Here is a 13,724-nt window from a genome sequence, read left to right as displayed (position 1 = left end):
GCTGTTATTTTATTCTGCAGAAGTAAAATTCATATAGAAACCACGGAGAATCTATATGAATTTACGGACCACGTTCTTTGAGATCTTACATCCCTCAAGTAATGGTGCACGCCAAAGTCGATGTTGTTTTTGTCAATATTGAATATAGAGGTTGGTTACCTCAAATATTGGTTCAACCTAACTTAGCTACCTTAATGACTTTCATACCACTCCACGTAGGAACCTCAAGAAGGAAAAATCCTCAAGAGTGTAGAGAGAACCAAACTGTATGTTCTATGAAGAATCCTAGTTGAAGGTGGACATTATCCCGAAATTCTCTTCCCATGAGTAGTCAGGTCTGGGAATAGCCTTGAAGTCAGATCAATACAGATCTATTCAACCACGAGATACTCCTAATCACATCCAAATGAATTTCACGCAAGGCCTGATGCACTCGACAAAATTTAGAAGTATTTGATTTGTAGAACATCGTTTTAACGATTCAAAGGCAACCGATTCTTCTTGAATTTTGAGTTCAGCTCCAGTTCACCTTCCTTTTATTGCAGCGTCTGGTATCTGACACTGTCTCAAGACTCCTGTAATCTGCAGTTGTGCTCGTCTGAAGAGCTCCAAAGAAAGTCGGCGACGAAAGACACTCAAAACGTACCTTAGCACCTTTTCGATATCAGAGACACCTATACATAGGTGAAGTGATAGTCTCATCATGTACACAATTGAACTGGAGCTATACTCAACTGGAGCTAAACTCAAAATTTAATTGAATCAACCCTTCCTACCATAGCTACGTTATGTGTAGAAAACTCGGTTACTCCATCGGTTACTCCACCGTGTTTAGAGATCGTGTCTATCACATCGTAGTTCACTCCATTGTGTACCTGATGAGACAATGAGACTACCCCTTCACCTATTTATAGGTGTCTCCGATGTCGAAACGATGTAAATGTTTCCTTTTGAGCTTTTTGTCATCGACTTTCTTTGGATCTCTTCCGACAAACATGACTCCAGATTCCAAGAGTCAAGTCTGAGACAGCGTCAGATACCAGCCGCTGCAATAAAAGGAAGCTAAACTCAATAGTCAATAAAATCAACCCTTCATACCATAGCTACGATTCTTCTTGGTATTGCTACAATATAATTCTATTTTTAATAGTTGTTTGGCGAACATAGACGTTAAGATAAATCAACATTAAATGCTGAGATTAAAGTGATGTGAAACCAAATTCTGTTGAAAATGAAAAATTTTTATCAGGGTTCTAAAAGTTTTTCCAGTTAAAAGACTTTTCTAAATCAATACGAATTCATTTTTGAAACCTTTATAGTTGTATAGAAACCATGAATCCAGTTGTAGACTACCGATACATTTCTGTTGAGAAACTAGATTTGTTTTGTCTCTAATTATTAGAAGATATTATACAAACCTTTATTTTAATTTGACTTTTTAATTGAGATGATTGAATGATTCACATACCACAGTGCATGATCTTATTCTAGGTGGTTTTCTTTTTTACCAACATTTCAATGCAAGAAATGGTTTTTCTCTGCTTATCAGTGAAGAGAGGAGAATGTTATTGTGCAACTGACCTTTTAGTGTAGATGCAAGAAATTATTTTGAAAGTGAGCTCTGCTTATCAGTGAAGAGAGTAGAACGTTATTGTGCAACTGACCTTTTAGTGTAGACGCAAGAAATGATTTTGAAAGTGAGCTCTGCTTATCAGTGAAGAGAGTAGAACGTTATTGTGCAACTGACCTTTTAGTGTAGACGCAAGAAATGATTTTGAAAGTGAGCTCTGCTTATCAGTGAAGAGAGTAGAATGTTATTGTGCAACTAACTTTTTAGTTTAGATGCAAGAAATGATTTTGAAAGTGAGCTCTGCTTATCAGTGAAGAGAGGAGAATGTCATTGTGCAACTGACCTTTTAGTGTAGATGCAAGAAATGATTTTGAAAGTGAGCTCTGCTTATCAGTGAAGAGAGTAGAATGTTATTGTGCAACTGACCTTTTAGTGTAGATGTATCTGGACCAGAGGCACGTCGTCTAGAAGACCACGCGCTCGGAGTGATGGATATCGGCCAAAATGCCCATCACTTGGCCTACTCGCGATCACTTGCCAGATCACTTGATCACTTCAGCTTGCAGTGACTCAGACCCAATATGTCAACAGGAGTCGACAGTACATAGCTTCTTGCTTAGGGCACAATAGGATTTAGATGCTAATTGTACTGGTACACGTCAGATGCTTTAGTAATAATAATGGATATATTCTCTCAAAGATTAACTCAGCGATACTGTGAATAGTTGGGGTGGATCTAAGAACTCTCTCTCAGTGGCTAAAACTAAGTATTGATCATCTCAATTAAAAATCAAATTAAAATAGGATAAAGTGCCATGACACCAAATTCTAAGAAAATACAAAGGGAGTATCAGGGTTCTAGAAATATTTCCATTTAAAAGTCTTATTCTAAATCAAAATGAACCACCTTAACCAGAATTTTACAGCCTAAGACAATTTCCGATCCCTACATTCAATTAATTCTAGAGGTACGTACAATTCACTTGCAAAAACATGTCATGCATTAAAATGTTAGTAAAAAAGAAAACCAGCCCAGAGTAAAAGGTCAAGCACTCTGGTATGTGAATCATTCAACCATCCCAATTAAAAATTCAAATTAAAATAAAATTAAAGTGAACCAATTACTGTTTTTTACTAATCGGTAGGCTCTACTTAATTTGTAAAAATGCGCGAATCACGAAATTTGTTGTCTGTGGTATGCCAGAGTGGTTAGTAATTTAATTTAAACCGAATGTGGAGGAAAATACCCATCTGCCGTTTCTCAAAATCCTTATAACCATATTTGGTTAATTCTCTCTTAGTAAAGGAGCTGAGTTCGAGTGGAACCTATTACTGTATTTGCTTCAATCAAAACCACAAAACTATTCATATAAAATGTAATGTATATCGGATAGTGAATGAATTTTGTGGAATGAATTTGGTGATATGGGTAATTAGGAGTCAACCCATTCCAAGGCACAAAATATATTAAATATTTATATTTTCCTAACCAAATGCGGGTACTAAAAACCCGCTTTGGCTACTATCCCTTCAGAGTTGTTGTTGGGCAAGCATAGAAGCATACAATTTACGAGCAACTGTTTGTATTATTTAAATTTTAAATAAGTAATCGTGCAATCGTGTTAACTTCTGGAAATAAAGGGGGAGGGGGAGGGAGAGGGAGAGTAAGAGGGAGAGGGGGAGGGAGGGAGGGAGGGAGAGAGAGAGAGCACAATAGGATTTAGATGCTAATTAAAATCCAATGTTTATTGAAATTAAATATATATACTGTGTTTTGTCAGTTGAATTTGTGTCGTCACATCGTGCAATAAATCATAATCATATGAAGACGTTTTAAAGGAATTAATTTTAAAAAGTTATTTTTCTGGGGCAACAACGTATTTAATGTTCTGTTTACAGTAGGCTATTCCTATGTGCATGTCAAACAGAAACGCCAAAAATTTAAAACCACAAGAATACTAAAACAAATCATAGCGACAAGCAGTTACAAGAAAAATTGAAAATTTTAACAGACATATATGTATAGGAACTTACATTTTTTATATTATTGCGATGAAGAATTTTATTCCTAAATATATGCCAATAAACATGCATATATGCTCAACATCTGAACACCTCAGTCTCTAAATATCGTATGTTACAAACGAACTTTGTAATGTTATGTTTCCGTTAAAAAAAAAAACTCCAGGAGATAGAAGGATAAATAGCATATTTTTTCTACACGTTTTTTAAGAAGGCAGTAGAAAAATTGTTTTTTTATTATTATTATTATCTGCTGAGGAAAGCCAACTTACGTACTGCATTATGAAAAGGATAAATAATTGTCCCAACTTTTAAACGTGAAAAATAATCCATCCCAGTAACAACTATTAGATTTATAATTTTGTCATTTACCCTCAGAAAAGTCATGGAAACTTATTACAATGAATATTATAATGAAAAGGGATTAATTACAGTGGTGATATATACAAACAGTTTCTTGTTGTACAATATGTTTGTAACAGTGTGATTTGTCGCTGCAGTGTCAACACTTAGTTGCAACATACATATCATAACGGGGAATGGCATTTAGTATATTTTAACTACTGTTTTATTCGAGTAAAGTATAAACAAATTTGTAACAATTTTAGGTGTTATGGACTGCCACAAGGATCTCCTTGAGTCTTATTCATTTTATTTGCGGCATACAATGGTAAACTGCAAAGATTTAAGAAGCATTGTTTTATTGTAATGTCAAAACTTTGGCGCTTGCGGATGCCTTTGAAATGAACACAGATTAATATTTCTATCCGATTATGAATATATGTAATTCTACATAAAAATGCATTCGTTACACTCAGAAGTTATTTATAAATTTCTGAAATCATGTCAGAAATAGTAAAAATAAAATGTATTAATTGACGATTTGACAATACTGTAATTACTTGTAAATTTTTCTCCAAGATTCTAAGACGAACCTATTATAAGAAATTAAATATGAAAATATTGTGCTCTGTTGAATACGAACGTAATAAACGCATAAATATGTTACGAATAGTATTCGATTTTCTGGGGACTCGGTTCAAAAGTTTTAGTAACGCTCTGTATTTAAAACTTTATTAATACAAACTCTTTATATAATGTAGAATACTGAAAAATCCTCACCTGGTAAAGCCAAAGAAGTTGAAGCTGCAATAATGCTCTGGAATTAATGCCTCTTTACACCCGACGGCAAATTTAATGCCAGGTGACATATACGTCAAAGATTATAACTACTAGTAGTTTTCCTCTTCTTTTAGACCGACATAATTGTTCACACAATGTGTATCTACCAACTAAATATCGGGAAAATAAAGGAATATCGTTACTTTTTCTCATTTTTTGTTAGATTTTGTACATTTTATTGCACTGGATTTCATTGTAGCACTTACGAAAGATTTATTCAGCCACCGAACAAGACCCTCAGAGCGCTAAAATCAATCCCGATCAATGTATAAAATATATGACATTTTGATCGGGGACCAACCCCGCTCTGAGTGTCTTGTTCGGTGGATGCATAACGTGTGTGTGTGTGTGTGTGTGTGTGTGTGTGTGTGTGTGTGTGTGTGTGTGTGTGTGTGTGTGTGTGTGTGGTGTGTGTGTGTGTGTGTGTGTGTGTGTGTGTGTGTGTGTGTGTGTGTGTGTGTGTGTGTGTGTGTGTGTGTGTGTGTGTGTGTGTGTGTGTGTGTGTGTGTGTGTGTGTGTGTGTGTGTGTGTGTGTGTGTGTGTGTGTGTGTGTGTGTGTGTGTGTGTGTGTGTGTGTGTGTGTGTGTGTGTGTGTGTGTGTGTGTGTGTGTGTGTGTGTGTGTGTGTGTGTGTGTGTGTGTGTGTGTGTGTGTGTGTGTGTGTGTGTGTGTGTGTGTGTGTGTGTGTGTGTGTGTGTGTGTGTGTGTGTGTGTGTGTGTGTGTGTGTGTGTGTGTGTGTGTGTGTGTGTGTGTGTGTGTGTGTGTGTGTGTGTGTGTGTGTGTGTGTGTGTGTGTGTGTGTGTGTGTGTGGTGTGTGTGTGTGTGTGTGTGTGTGTGTGTGTGTGTGTGTGTGTGTGTGTGTGTGTGTGTGTGTGTGTGTGTGTGTGTGTGTGTGTGTGTGTGTGTGTGTGTGTGTGTGTGTGTGTGTGTGTGTGTGTGTGTGTGTGTGTGTGTGTGTGGTGTGTGTGTGTGTGTGTGTGTGTGTGTGTGTGTGTGTGTGTGTGTGTGTGTGTGTGTGTGTGTGTGTGTGTGTGTGTGTGTGTGTGTGTGTGTGTGTGTGTGTGTGTGTGTGTGTGTGTGTGTGTGTGTGTGTGTGTGTGTGTGTGTGTGTGTGTGGTGTGTGTGTGTGTGTGTGTGTGTGTGTGTGTGTGTGTGTGTGTGTGTGTGTGTGTGTGTGTGTGTGTGTGTGTGTGTGTGTGTGTGTGTGTGTGTGTGTGTGTGTGTGTGTGTGTGTGTGTGTGTGTGTGTGTGTGTGTGTGTGTGTGTGTGTGTGTGTGTGTGTGTGTGTGTGTGTGTGTGTGTGTGTGTGTGTGTGTGTGTGTGTGTGTGTGTGTGTGTGTGTGTGTGTGTGTGTGTGTGTGTGTGTGTGTGTGTGTGTGTGTGTGTGTGTGTGTGTGGGTGTGTGTGTGTGTGTGTGTGTGTGTGTGTGTGTGTGTGTGTGTGTGTGTGTGTGTGTGTGTGTGTGTGTGTGTGTGTGTGTGTGTGTGTGTGTGTGTGTGTGTGTGTGTGTGTGTGTGTGTGTGTGTGTGTGTGTGTGTGTGTGTGTGTGTGTGTGTGTGTGTGTGTGTGTGTGTGTGTGTGTGTGTGTGTGTGTGTGTGTGTGTGTGTGTGTGTGTGTGTGTGTGTGTGTGTGTTTATATAATATGATAATATGTGTTTATATATATATATATATATATCATATAATTCGGCTTGTAGAAACGATAACTGTCCCAAAAATGTCCAAAAAAGTTTGAAATTGGTATTGGTAGGCTACAAGAATTTATCTTATAAATGTTTCTCAACTTCATTCGTTGGCCAGCTCGCTGCTCCATTTCGTTTCAATATGGCTGCCAAACGGCCGGACAAATTTGAAATAATTCACAACTCCTTTATTTGTGAGACTAAAAAAGTAATCTGGAATGATTATAAGATTAACTACAGGTTTGGTAATGAACAATTCTTTGGTATCTCTAACGGTTTTTGAGATATTGATTACATTTAAATCCCTAAGAACTGTCATGTCACCAAGAACTGGCTTTGGGAATGCTGAACCAAATATAAGTTGGGAATTTGTCTATTAAACCCTCGACTAAGTTCGTTAGCCAGATTGGTAAGACCATTCATTAAATTATAGCGGTCATTTAAACTTTTTATTATATCTATTTATTACAACCCAGGGGATTGATGAACCCAGGGGAAACTGTTTTGGAATGCTTATACATTTTATAAACTTATAAACATGCTTTTGTATCTCGCATTGTTTTAGAGATATTCTAAATTTTCAATATGAATATTTTCTACAACTATCACTTAAACACCACATGAGTTTGGAAACTCCGGTATATAGCATGAGTGTGAATTCGAGATCAGATTATATATAAAATAAGAAATAACCAATTTGCTAGATAATGCTTGGGGATCCTGAGACAATATGTATAATAATGGGGTCGATGTACCTATTATGCAGTGGCAGGTTTTGAAATTAAAAATATAAAACAATTTTTTTTTCTGTAGCAATTCATTTTCCTTCATTGTAATAAGAATTTATCAAATTGAAAGTTGAAACTAAGAGGCATTCCAACGCCTGCCTTAAAAAAAGAGCAAACAATTTGTTGTTAACTCAAAAGGTTTTGTAAGAAATGGACTAAGAAAGTATTGAATAGCCTGTAAAATCTTATTATTCTAAATGAGCCACACGAACATTTGTTACTATCGTATACCCGCAACTTCTCACACAATTATACAGGGTGTCCAGCAACCATTCGAACAAACTTTGCCACATTGTTCAGCAGGCCAAAACTAACAAATAATGCAATATAACAGGTGCCCTATTTCGCTTCGTTTAGCGTCTGTCTGTCTATATGTGTTTTTTGGGGAAAAAATTACTACTCAAAAAACCACTTAAGGTACAGAATTGAAAATTAACAGTTATGTTAACCTAGTGTTGGTCCTTTTCAGTGAAAAAAATAAAACAAATATCTCATTGCATTTCAAAATGGCGGCCGTTCAAAGTTTTCAAATTGTATTAGCTTTGAAACGGCTACTTTGACAATAAATTTACCAGGATAACTTTTTTTTAGCATATTTTATTACCAATTCAACAATTTTTGTTTCAAAAAGATTGAATAACAAATAACTGAGTTACAGCACCAAACGTAAAAACAGGTTAAATCCATGCATTGCAAGTACGAGATACAACAATGTAATGGATTTTTACGAATAAACTTTTAAGGTTCTTTATTAAAATAGTGAACAATATTATAACCTGAAATTTAATATTTATTTTTTAAATTTGTTTTAAGGTAAATTTTAAAAAAAGTTCTTAATCAATTGTGAATCCTGGTTTTTAAAATCTTAAAGAAAATGCCTGCTGAACAATGTGGCAAAGTTTGTTCGAATGGTTGCTGGACACCCTGTATTTCCGATGCCAATCTTCAGTTTGCCTTGTTGCCACGATCAAGAAAGTATGTCAAAAAGTGTATATTTATAGACTTTGTATTTTAATCGGTATTGGTATTTTTGTTTCAAAGTGGATTTTGCTATGTTTCCCGATTAAGTAAAGGCATATACATACACAGATCTAAAATTCCTACATTATTAAAAATCAATTAAGATGGGTTTTATAACAGTCTGAAATTATAGTTAAAGTTAGATAGTAACTTTTGTCTTTTATATATAGACTAATACTTAACATTCGCTAAAATGTACAGTTAAATATTTTTGTTTCTATAATATTTAATTTTCTTATCGGGATATGATGTTACTCAGTGCTCAACAGTAGTCACAGAAAAGATCAAAATAAGGAATATTGTACTATCAATGCTTTCTTAGTACATACTATGTAAACAAATTTAAAATACTGATAAACTTTCATCACATATGATTGTGCTGACATAAAACAATGTTTACACAGAACATTTGATTACATTTAACAGGCTCTTTCAGTCCTCCTCCTCCGTAGACTAGTGGTTATAGTCTCGGCTTTCTAACCGAGAGATCACGGGTTCGAATCCCGGGGAGGTCCAAAAATGTAATATTAACAAAAACCAGTGCACTTCGAAGCCGGCACAGCTGACGCTAAGGCTTAAATGAGATTTAAAAAAAGGCTCTTTCAACTAATATGTTAGAACTTCTGTGAACAAGATGGGGTTTTTGCTACGTCTTTAGAGACCAATGGGGTATAGCCCGGAGGGGTTTTCGAAATAGGTACTAGGCTTATTTCAATACCGGAGATCGTGAGATTGTCCATGTATAATTTCATTATAATCAGTTGAATAGTTTACGCGTAAATGTCAGCAACCAAACAAAGGCACTTTCGCATTTACAATTTTATTAGGATTATGATTGCGTTTCCTGTGTCTAAGCGATATATGTTCCTACAGTTAAAATTGTGATCGAATTTAGTAACACAAATTTTTGTAGTTTTACTATATTCGTTTAACGAGAATAACATCCTGATGTTTTTCATATGTAACTACATTATGTTTCCAGGAATCCAAATGTGATCGCTGGTATAAACTAATTCATAATTAGAATTATACGAAATGTAATATAACAATTCACAGACAGAAAAGGCCAATATTTCATTCTACTGGTTGAGGGAATGTGGCAGCTTGTAAGAACTTTTTATTTAAGCAAAAAATAAGGATATAAAAAGCCATTGTCACTGACATTCTGTTTCTTGTATATCTCATAAAGATTGTCACATCATCCGATCAATATTTCAGTAGAATCTTTATGTTCACGGTTTAAAGCACTTACCTGAATGTACAATGTTTTATGATGTAATTGCTATACATTTTTATATTAAAAAATATGTTATGTTATAAATAATGGCAGTCTGAAGTTGTATGTACAAATTTCTACTAAACTGTTTAACTAATAATTGTAGTTTAATTCTGTTTTGGAAAGATTTACTCCCAACTTAAATGATATGTTCAAACGTGCCACTCAACTTGCCACTGAGGCGCCAATGAACATGTACACATTTTAAGACTTTTTCTGATCAGACACAATAACAAAAAATTTTCAACCTCTCAAAGGATTCACCAGACGTTTATCTATGGCCTTATTCGTTAACATAGCCAGTCTAAATGGCATTAGATTACTCCACCAAAACGTCTAAGTAAACCTAGGTCCTATCTCCAGAATTTCAATCCGCAATATTGATAAAAGCTCATTTGCGCTGGTAACGTTGTGAGTTCAATAAGTAACTATGTAATGTTGATCTCGGTTGCATCAGAATTGGACTTTAAATATCTAGAACTATCATAGCTTAGTTCCTTACTTACGTACTTTAGTACACGAGTAGTTCAAAATTTATGAAGGTTATTCATATTCAACAATAAGTCCAAGAGTTCTTGGAGACTGCATATTTTGAATTCCCTCTTCTAGAGCTCAAGTCCAATCCAGATGGCCCTGAATGCCACTTAACCTCTCAGACAAAGGGGACAGGATAACAAAATGAGCTGTTTCGATTGGCTTCTGTCCAAGCAAAGGCCATTGATGAATATATAATAAGGTACAATGTTGTGGTCGACGCGCCAAGAGCGGTCAGCTCGCGACCGAAATACTTCTAGCGCTCAGTGACTCTGTGTGCGCCGCCGGGAGTGTCCGCGGTGCAGTGTAGTGTCGGCGAGTGTCAGCAGGGGTGGCCCCCAGTCGCCATGTCGCCGTGTTGTCAATGCTGTGCCAAATGCTGTCCTCACGAGCCCTTAAAGATCCCATTGGACCTTTCTTCACAGTCGGATGTATTAAAAGTAAGTTCAGTTCTGTGGAATATCTCAAGGTTCACGCTTAGACCCTATGATTTTCACAAGTAAACTTTCAAAGTAAACGTATGTGTGTATATATATCAATAAAGTCTAAGAACTTGGATACACAGATGAAATATTAGTAAACTGTACATCTCTTTATACTCTGTATGGCTATTTTTTCTTATATTACTCTAAAACTGTTAATTAACAAGTGAACACTAATTAAATATAATGATCTGTATCCAGTAAATTCAAATAATATGAAAGTTTATTTGGTTTCGTAAGTAATGTTTGAATATTTTCGTAAATTCTTTAGTGTTATTATGATCAGTTACTAAAAACTCAAGATAGTGTCATAATGTAAATTAAATTGTATAGTGCTGTGTACTAGATGTTAAATTGTTTTTTTCTGTTAAAAGTTTTTATAAGTAATGGGCTAATTAATATTAATTACAAATTGCTTTTAAACTATTCACAATACAAATAAATAGAATGTAATGTTAGCATTATTTTGTGTTTATCTCAGAAGATTGTCACAGTTAGTTTTTTAAATGCATTAAACTATTTTTCAAGTTCAATTTTCTTTACTGGCTAGGTTTATTGTACTTATTGACTTAAATATTCGGTAATTAAAATACAAGATGTATTGCTTTCTACACTTATTTTATTTGGGATAGCTAAAATTAAAACTAAAAAACTTGCTTTATGCACTATTAAATATGTGGGTTTTTTTTTACCAAATAACGTCAAGAGCTATTTAAATAACACTTATGTACTACGTTATAATGACCATAGATTTCCGAAAATCAAGTCAAAATATTTTGGGATTTCCTTTCTCTTGATTACATTTATAAAGTAGTAACCATAAAATCCTAAAATCCGTCTTGAACAGTTAATTTTACAGCAGTGTAATTTTTTGTTCTAATACTTTTTCCATCTGATAAATTTGTAATTTTAAATACATTTTGCGATAGTGTTTTAAAACTGATAAGACTCGCACAATTCTAAAAATACATATAAAACATATGTTTAGTATATGTCATTAAAATTAGAACGTCAAAGTAAATCAGACTAATTTTAAAATGATGAAACTTGGAATTAGGCATTTATTTCAACTCGAATATAAGAAAGTAAATCTAAAGCTGCGTTTACACCAAAGTTTTCCACAAGTTGCGGCAATTTGTTGCTTTTTCTACAAAATACAGCCATTTTTCTGTCTTCCAATTAGTGGAGAGACAAATCTTCCACTAAATTTTGTATCCTGCGGAGTTTCGGTAAAGATCAAAGAAAGTTGACAACTAAAAGTGGAAGATTTGTTGCTGCGCGCTTTGCGCAAGCAACTTGAAAACTAGTGGAGAAACTTCCCCCTGACGTCGGGGCTAGCACCCCCCCCCCCCCCACGACTGTCAGTGTACGCGTGTACTTCAGCTGCAGGTGTTTTTGGTGATATCGTGTGTACTTGTGTCAAGATGGAAGGCTGTAATGAGAACGAATGGACCAGGACCAAAACCAATGAACGCGGCAGTAATTTCGTCTTCTTCGTCCGACATCCTTGACACTACTGCCTAAACCTTTTCCCGCCAATTGTTTGGAAAACAAGTTTTCCAATTGCTGGTCTATATTTGAGAAGAGAAACATTTATTTTTTTTTTTTTTTAATCTTTCCACTTGTTGCTTTTGTTGTGAAAAGACTTTTAGTCCTCTACAATCTTTTATCAACTTTGGTGTAAACGTGCCTGATTACTAACAAAAAAAATTAAACCTGTTATGTCCACTAGATTTTGTTGACATAGCTAATAATTACCCACACTCGAACACAGACATTTACTGACAAAAGAAATACAGTCCCCACTTGTTGATGTGGAACAAATATTTCTGTTTACCGTCACGACGAGTTAAAGTAACCAAACGACGGAATTCATAGTTCGGCCGCCTGTCGGGCAGCGGCGAGAGACAGTCGGTCTTTGACAAACTTCCAAGCCAGTTGTAAACAACTTTTATGCCAAACCCACGGTTGTTAGTGTCTCCGCTAGGATGGCTGTCGTTATTGTAACATCGCTATAAATTTCCAATAAAGCTAATGTAGTAGGGATTATGCCATGCCATCCTTACCGACGTAGAAAATAAATGATGTTTTGTCATTGTTGTTTCATCAAGCCAAATGTCCATATAATTTTAGTGCAAAACGCCATTACTTTATATGTTGGTTTTGATATTTTTAAGACAGAACAGAACCACAAACCCATTTAAGAAACATTTATATATATATATATATACAGGGTGGAAAAAAAGTATGGAAACGCTTTCACTAATTTTGTATGGCTTCACTAATACAAATTAAATTTTGTACATCACCACTTGTATTAAGAACCTAGTTTTTGAGACCAGTGGGGACATTTTATCTTTTCAGGGGGACGGCCCGTGAGGAGTCGGACGAAAATCTTAAATGTAAGCATAGGCCGAGTTTGGTATCAAATTAAAGGTCTAGTAAAGAGAAACTCATTACCGCAAACCGCACTTAAAAAGGTTGACCCTATCCAGAGTACGGGCCGTATGAATTTCATGACAAAGAAATTTAGTAATTTTGTCTTGTGAAGTAACTAATTTACTTTCAGTAGTATGTTTTATGTCGGTTATGTAAATTTGAAAAACAATTTCCTACAAAAAATTATTTTTTTTACCTCTACATTTGTTGGATAACAGTAAATAGGGGTTTTCCTGTCTTGTCTTCAAGAAACTGAGAGTATTCAATAATACCACCGTAACTCCTTATCAACATGAGGTCAAGGTCCAGTCCCTCCAGCCCTTTTATCTCAGGCAAACATAAACTGGTTTAGGCAATACAAACAGTACTGTCACAGCAAAACTCCACAGTTTTGTATTTTTAATATCAGCTTGGTTTTTAGTCTATGTTATAATTTCGTCCACGTAAGATAAAGTTGAAAGTCTTCACTAGAAGGTACTGCGATAGTTATACATTTTTTTACTTAAGTGTTTACATTTTATTCTACTAGTTTTAAAAGCAATGTCACTTAGTGAGTTTGATAGAATCACGCTGCTTATGATGCGTGGGTATGGATATCTAGTTCGTCCCTATGAAGAAACAGCGCATTTGTTTAATGACACTTTTCTTGATAGACCCCCAATTAGTAAGTCAACAGTGTTTAAGACAGTAAAAAGATTTGAAGAAACTAGAACAGTCAAAGAAGTGGC

The 13,724-nt window shown here is 35.4% G+C and overlaps 1 protein-coding gene across 3 annotated transcripts in view; it reads left to right on the top strand.

Annotated features, from left to right (window-relative positions):
- The window catches only part of LOC124363079 (long-chain-fatty-acid--CoA ligase 1), a 117,839-nt gene that overhangs the window by 29,250 nt on the left and 74,865 nt on the right, over nucleotides 1–13,724 (top strand). For 2 of the 3 annotated variants that reach the window (XM_046818175.1, XM_046818174.1), the window contains exon 1: nucleotides 10,326–10,515. The exons of the other annotated variant lie outside the window; for it this stretch is intronic. In XM_046818175.1, coding sequence (XP_046674131.1) covers nucleotides 10,423–10,515 — 93 coding nt within the window. In that variant the 5' untranslated portion in view covers nucleotides 10,326–10,422. Of the gene's footprint in view, nucleotides 1–10,325; nucleotides 10,516–13,724 lie in introns of those variants that run through there. 3 annotated transcript variants of the gene reach the window in all.

This window comes from Homalodisca vitripennis, chromosome 5 (assembly GCF_021130785.1).
Source record: "Homalodisca vitripennis isolate AUS2020 chromosome 5, UT_GWSS_2.1, whole genome shotgun sequence".
NCBI classification, from domain to species: Eukaryota; Metazoa; Arthropoda; class Insecta; order Hemiptera; family Cicadellidae; genus Homalodisca; species Homalodisca vitripennis.
The sequence above is the reverse complement of the archived record's forward strand: the minus strand, read 5'-3'. Positions and strand labels throughout refer to the sequence as shown.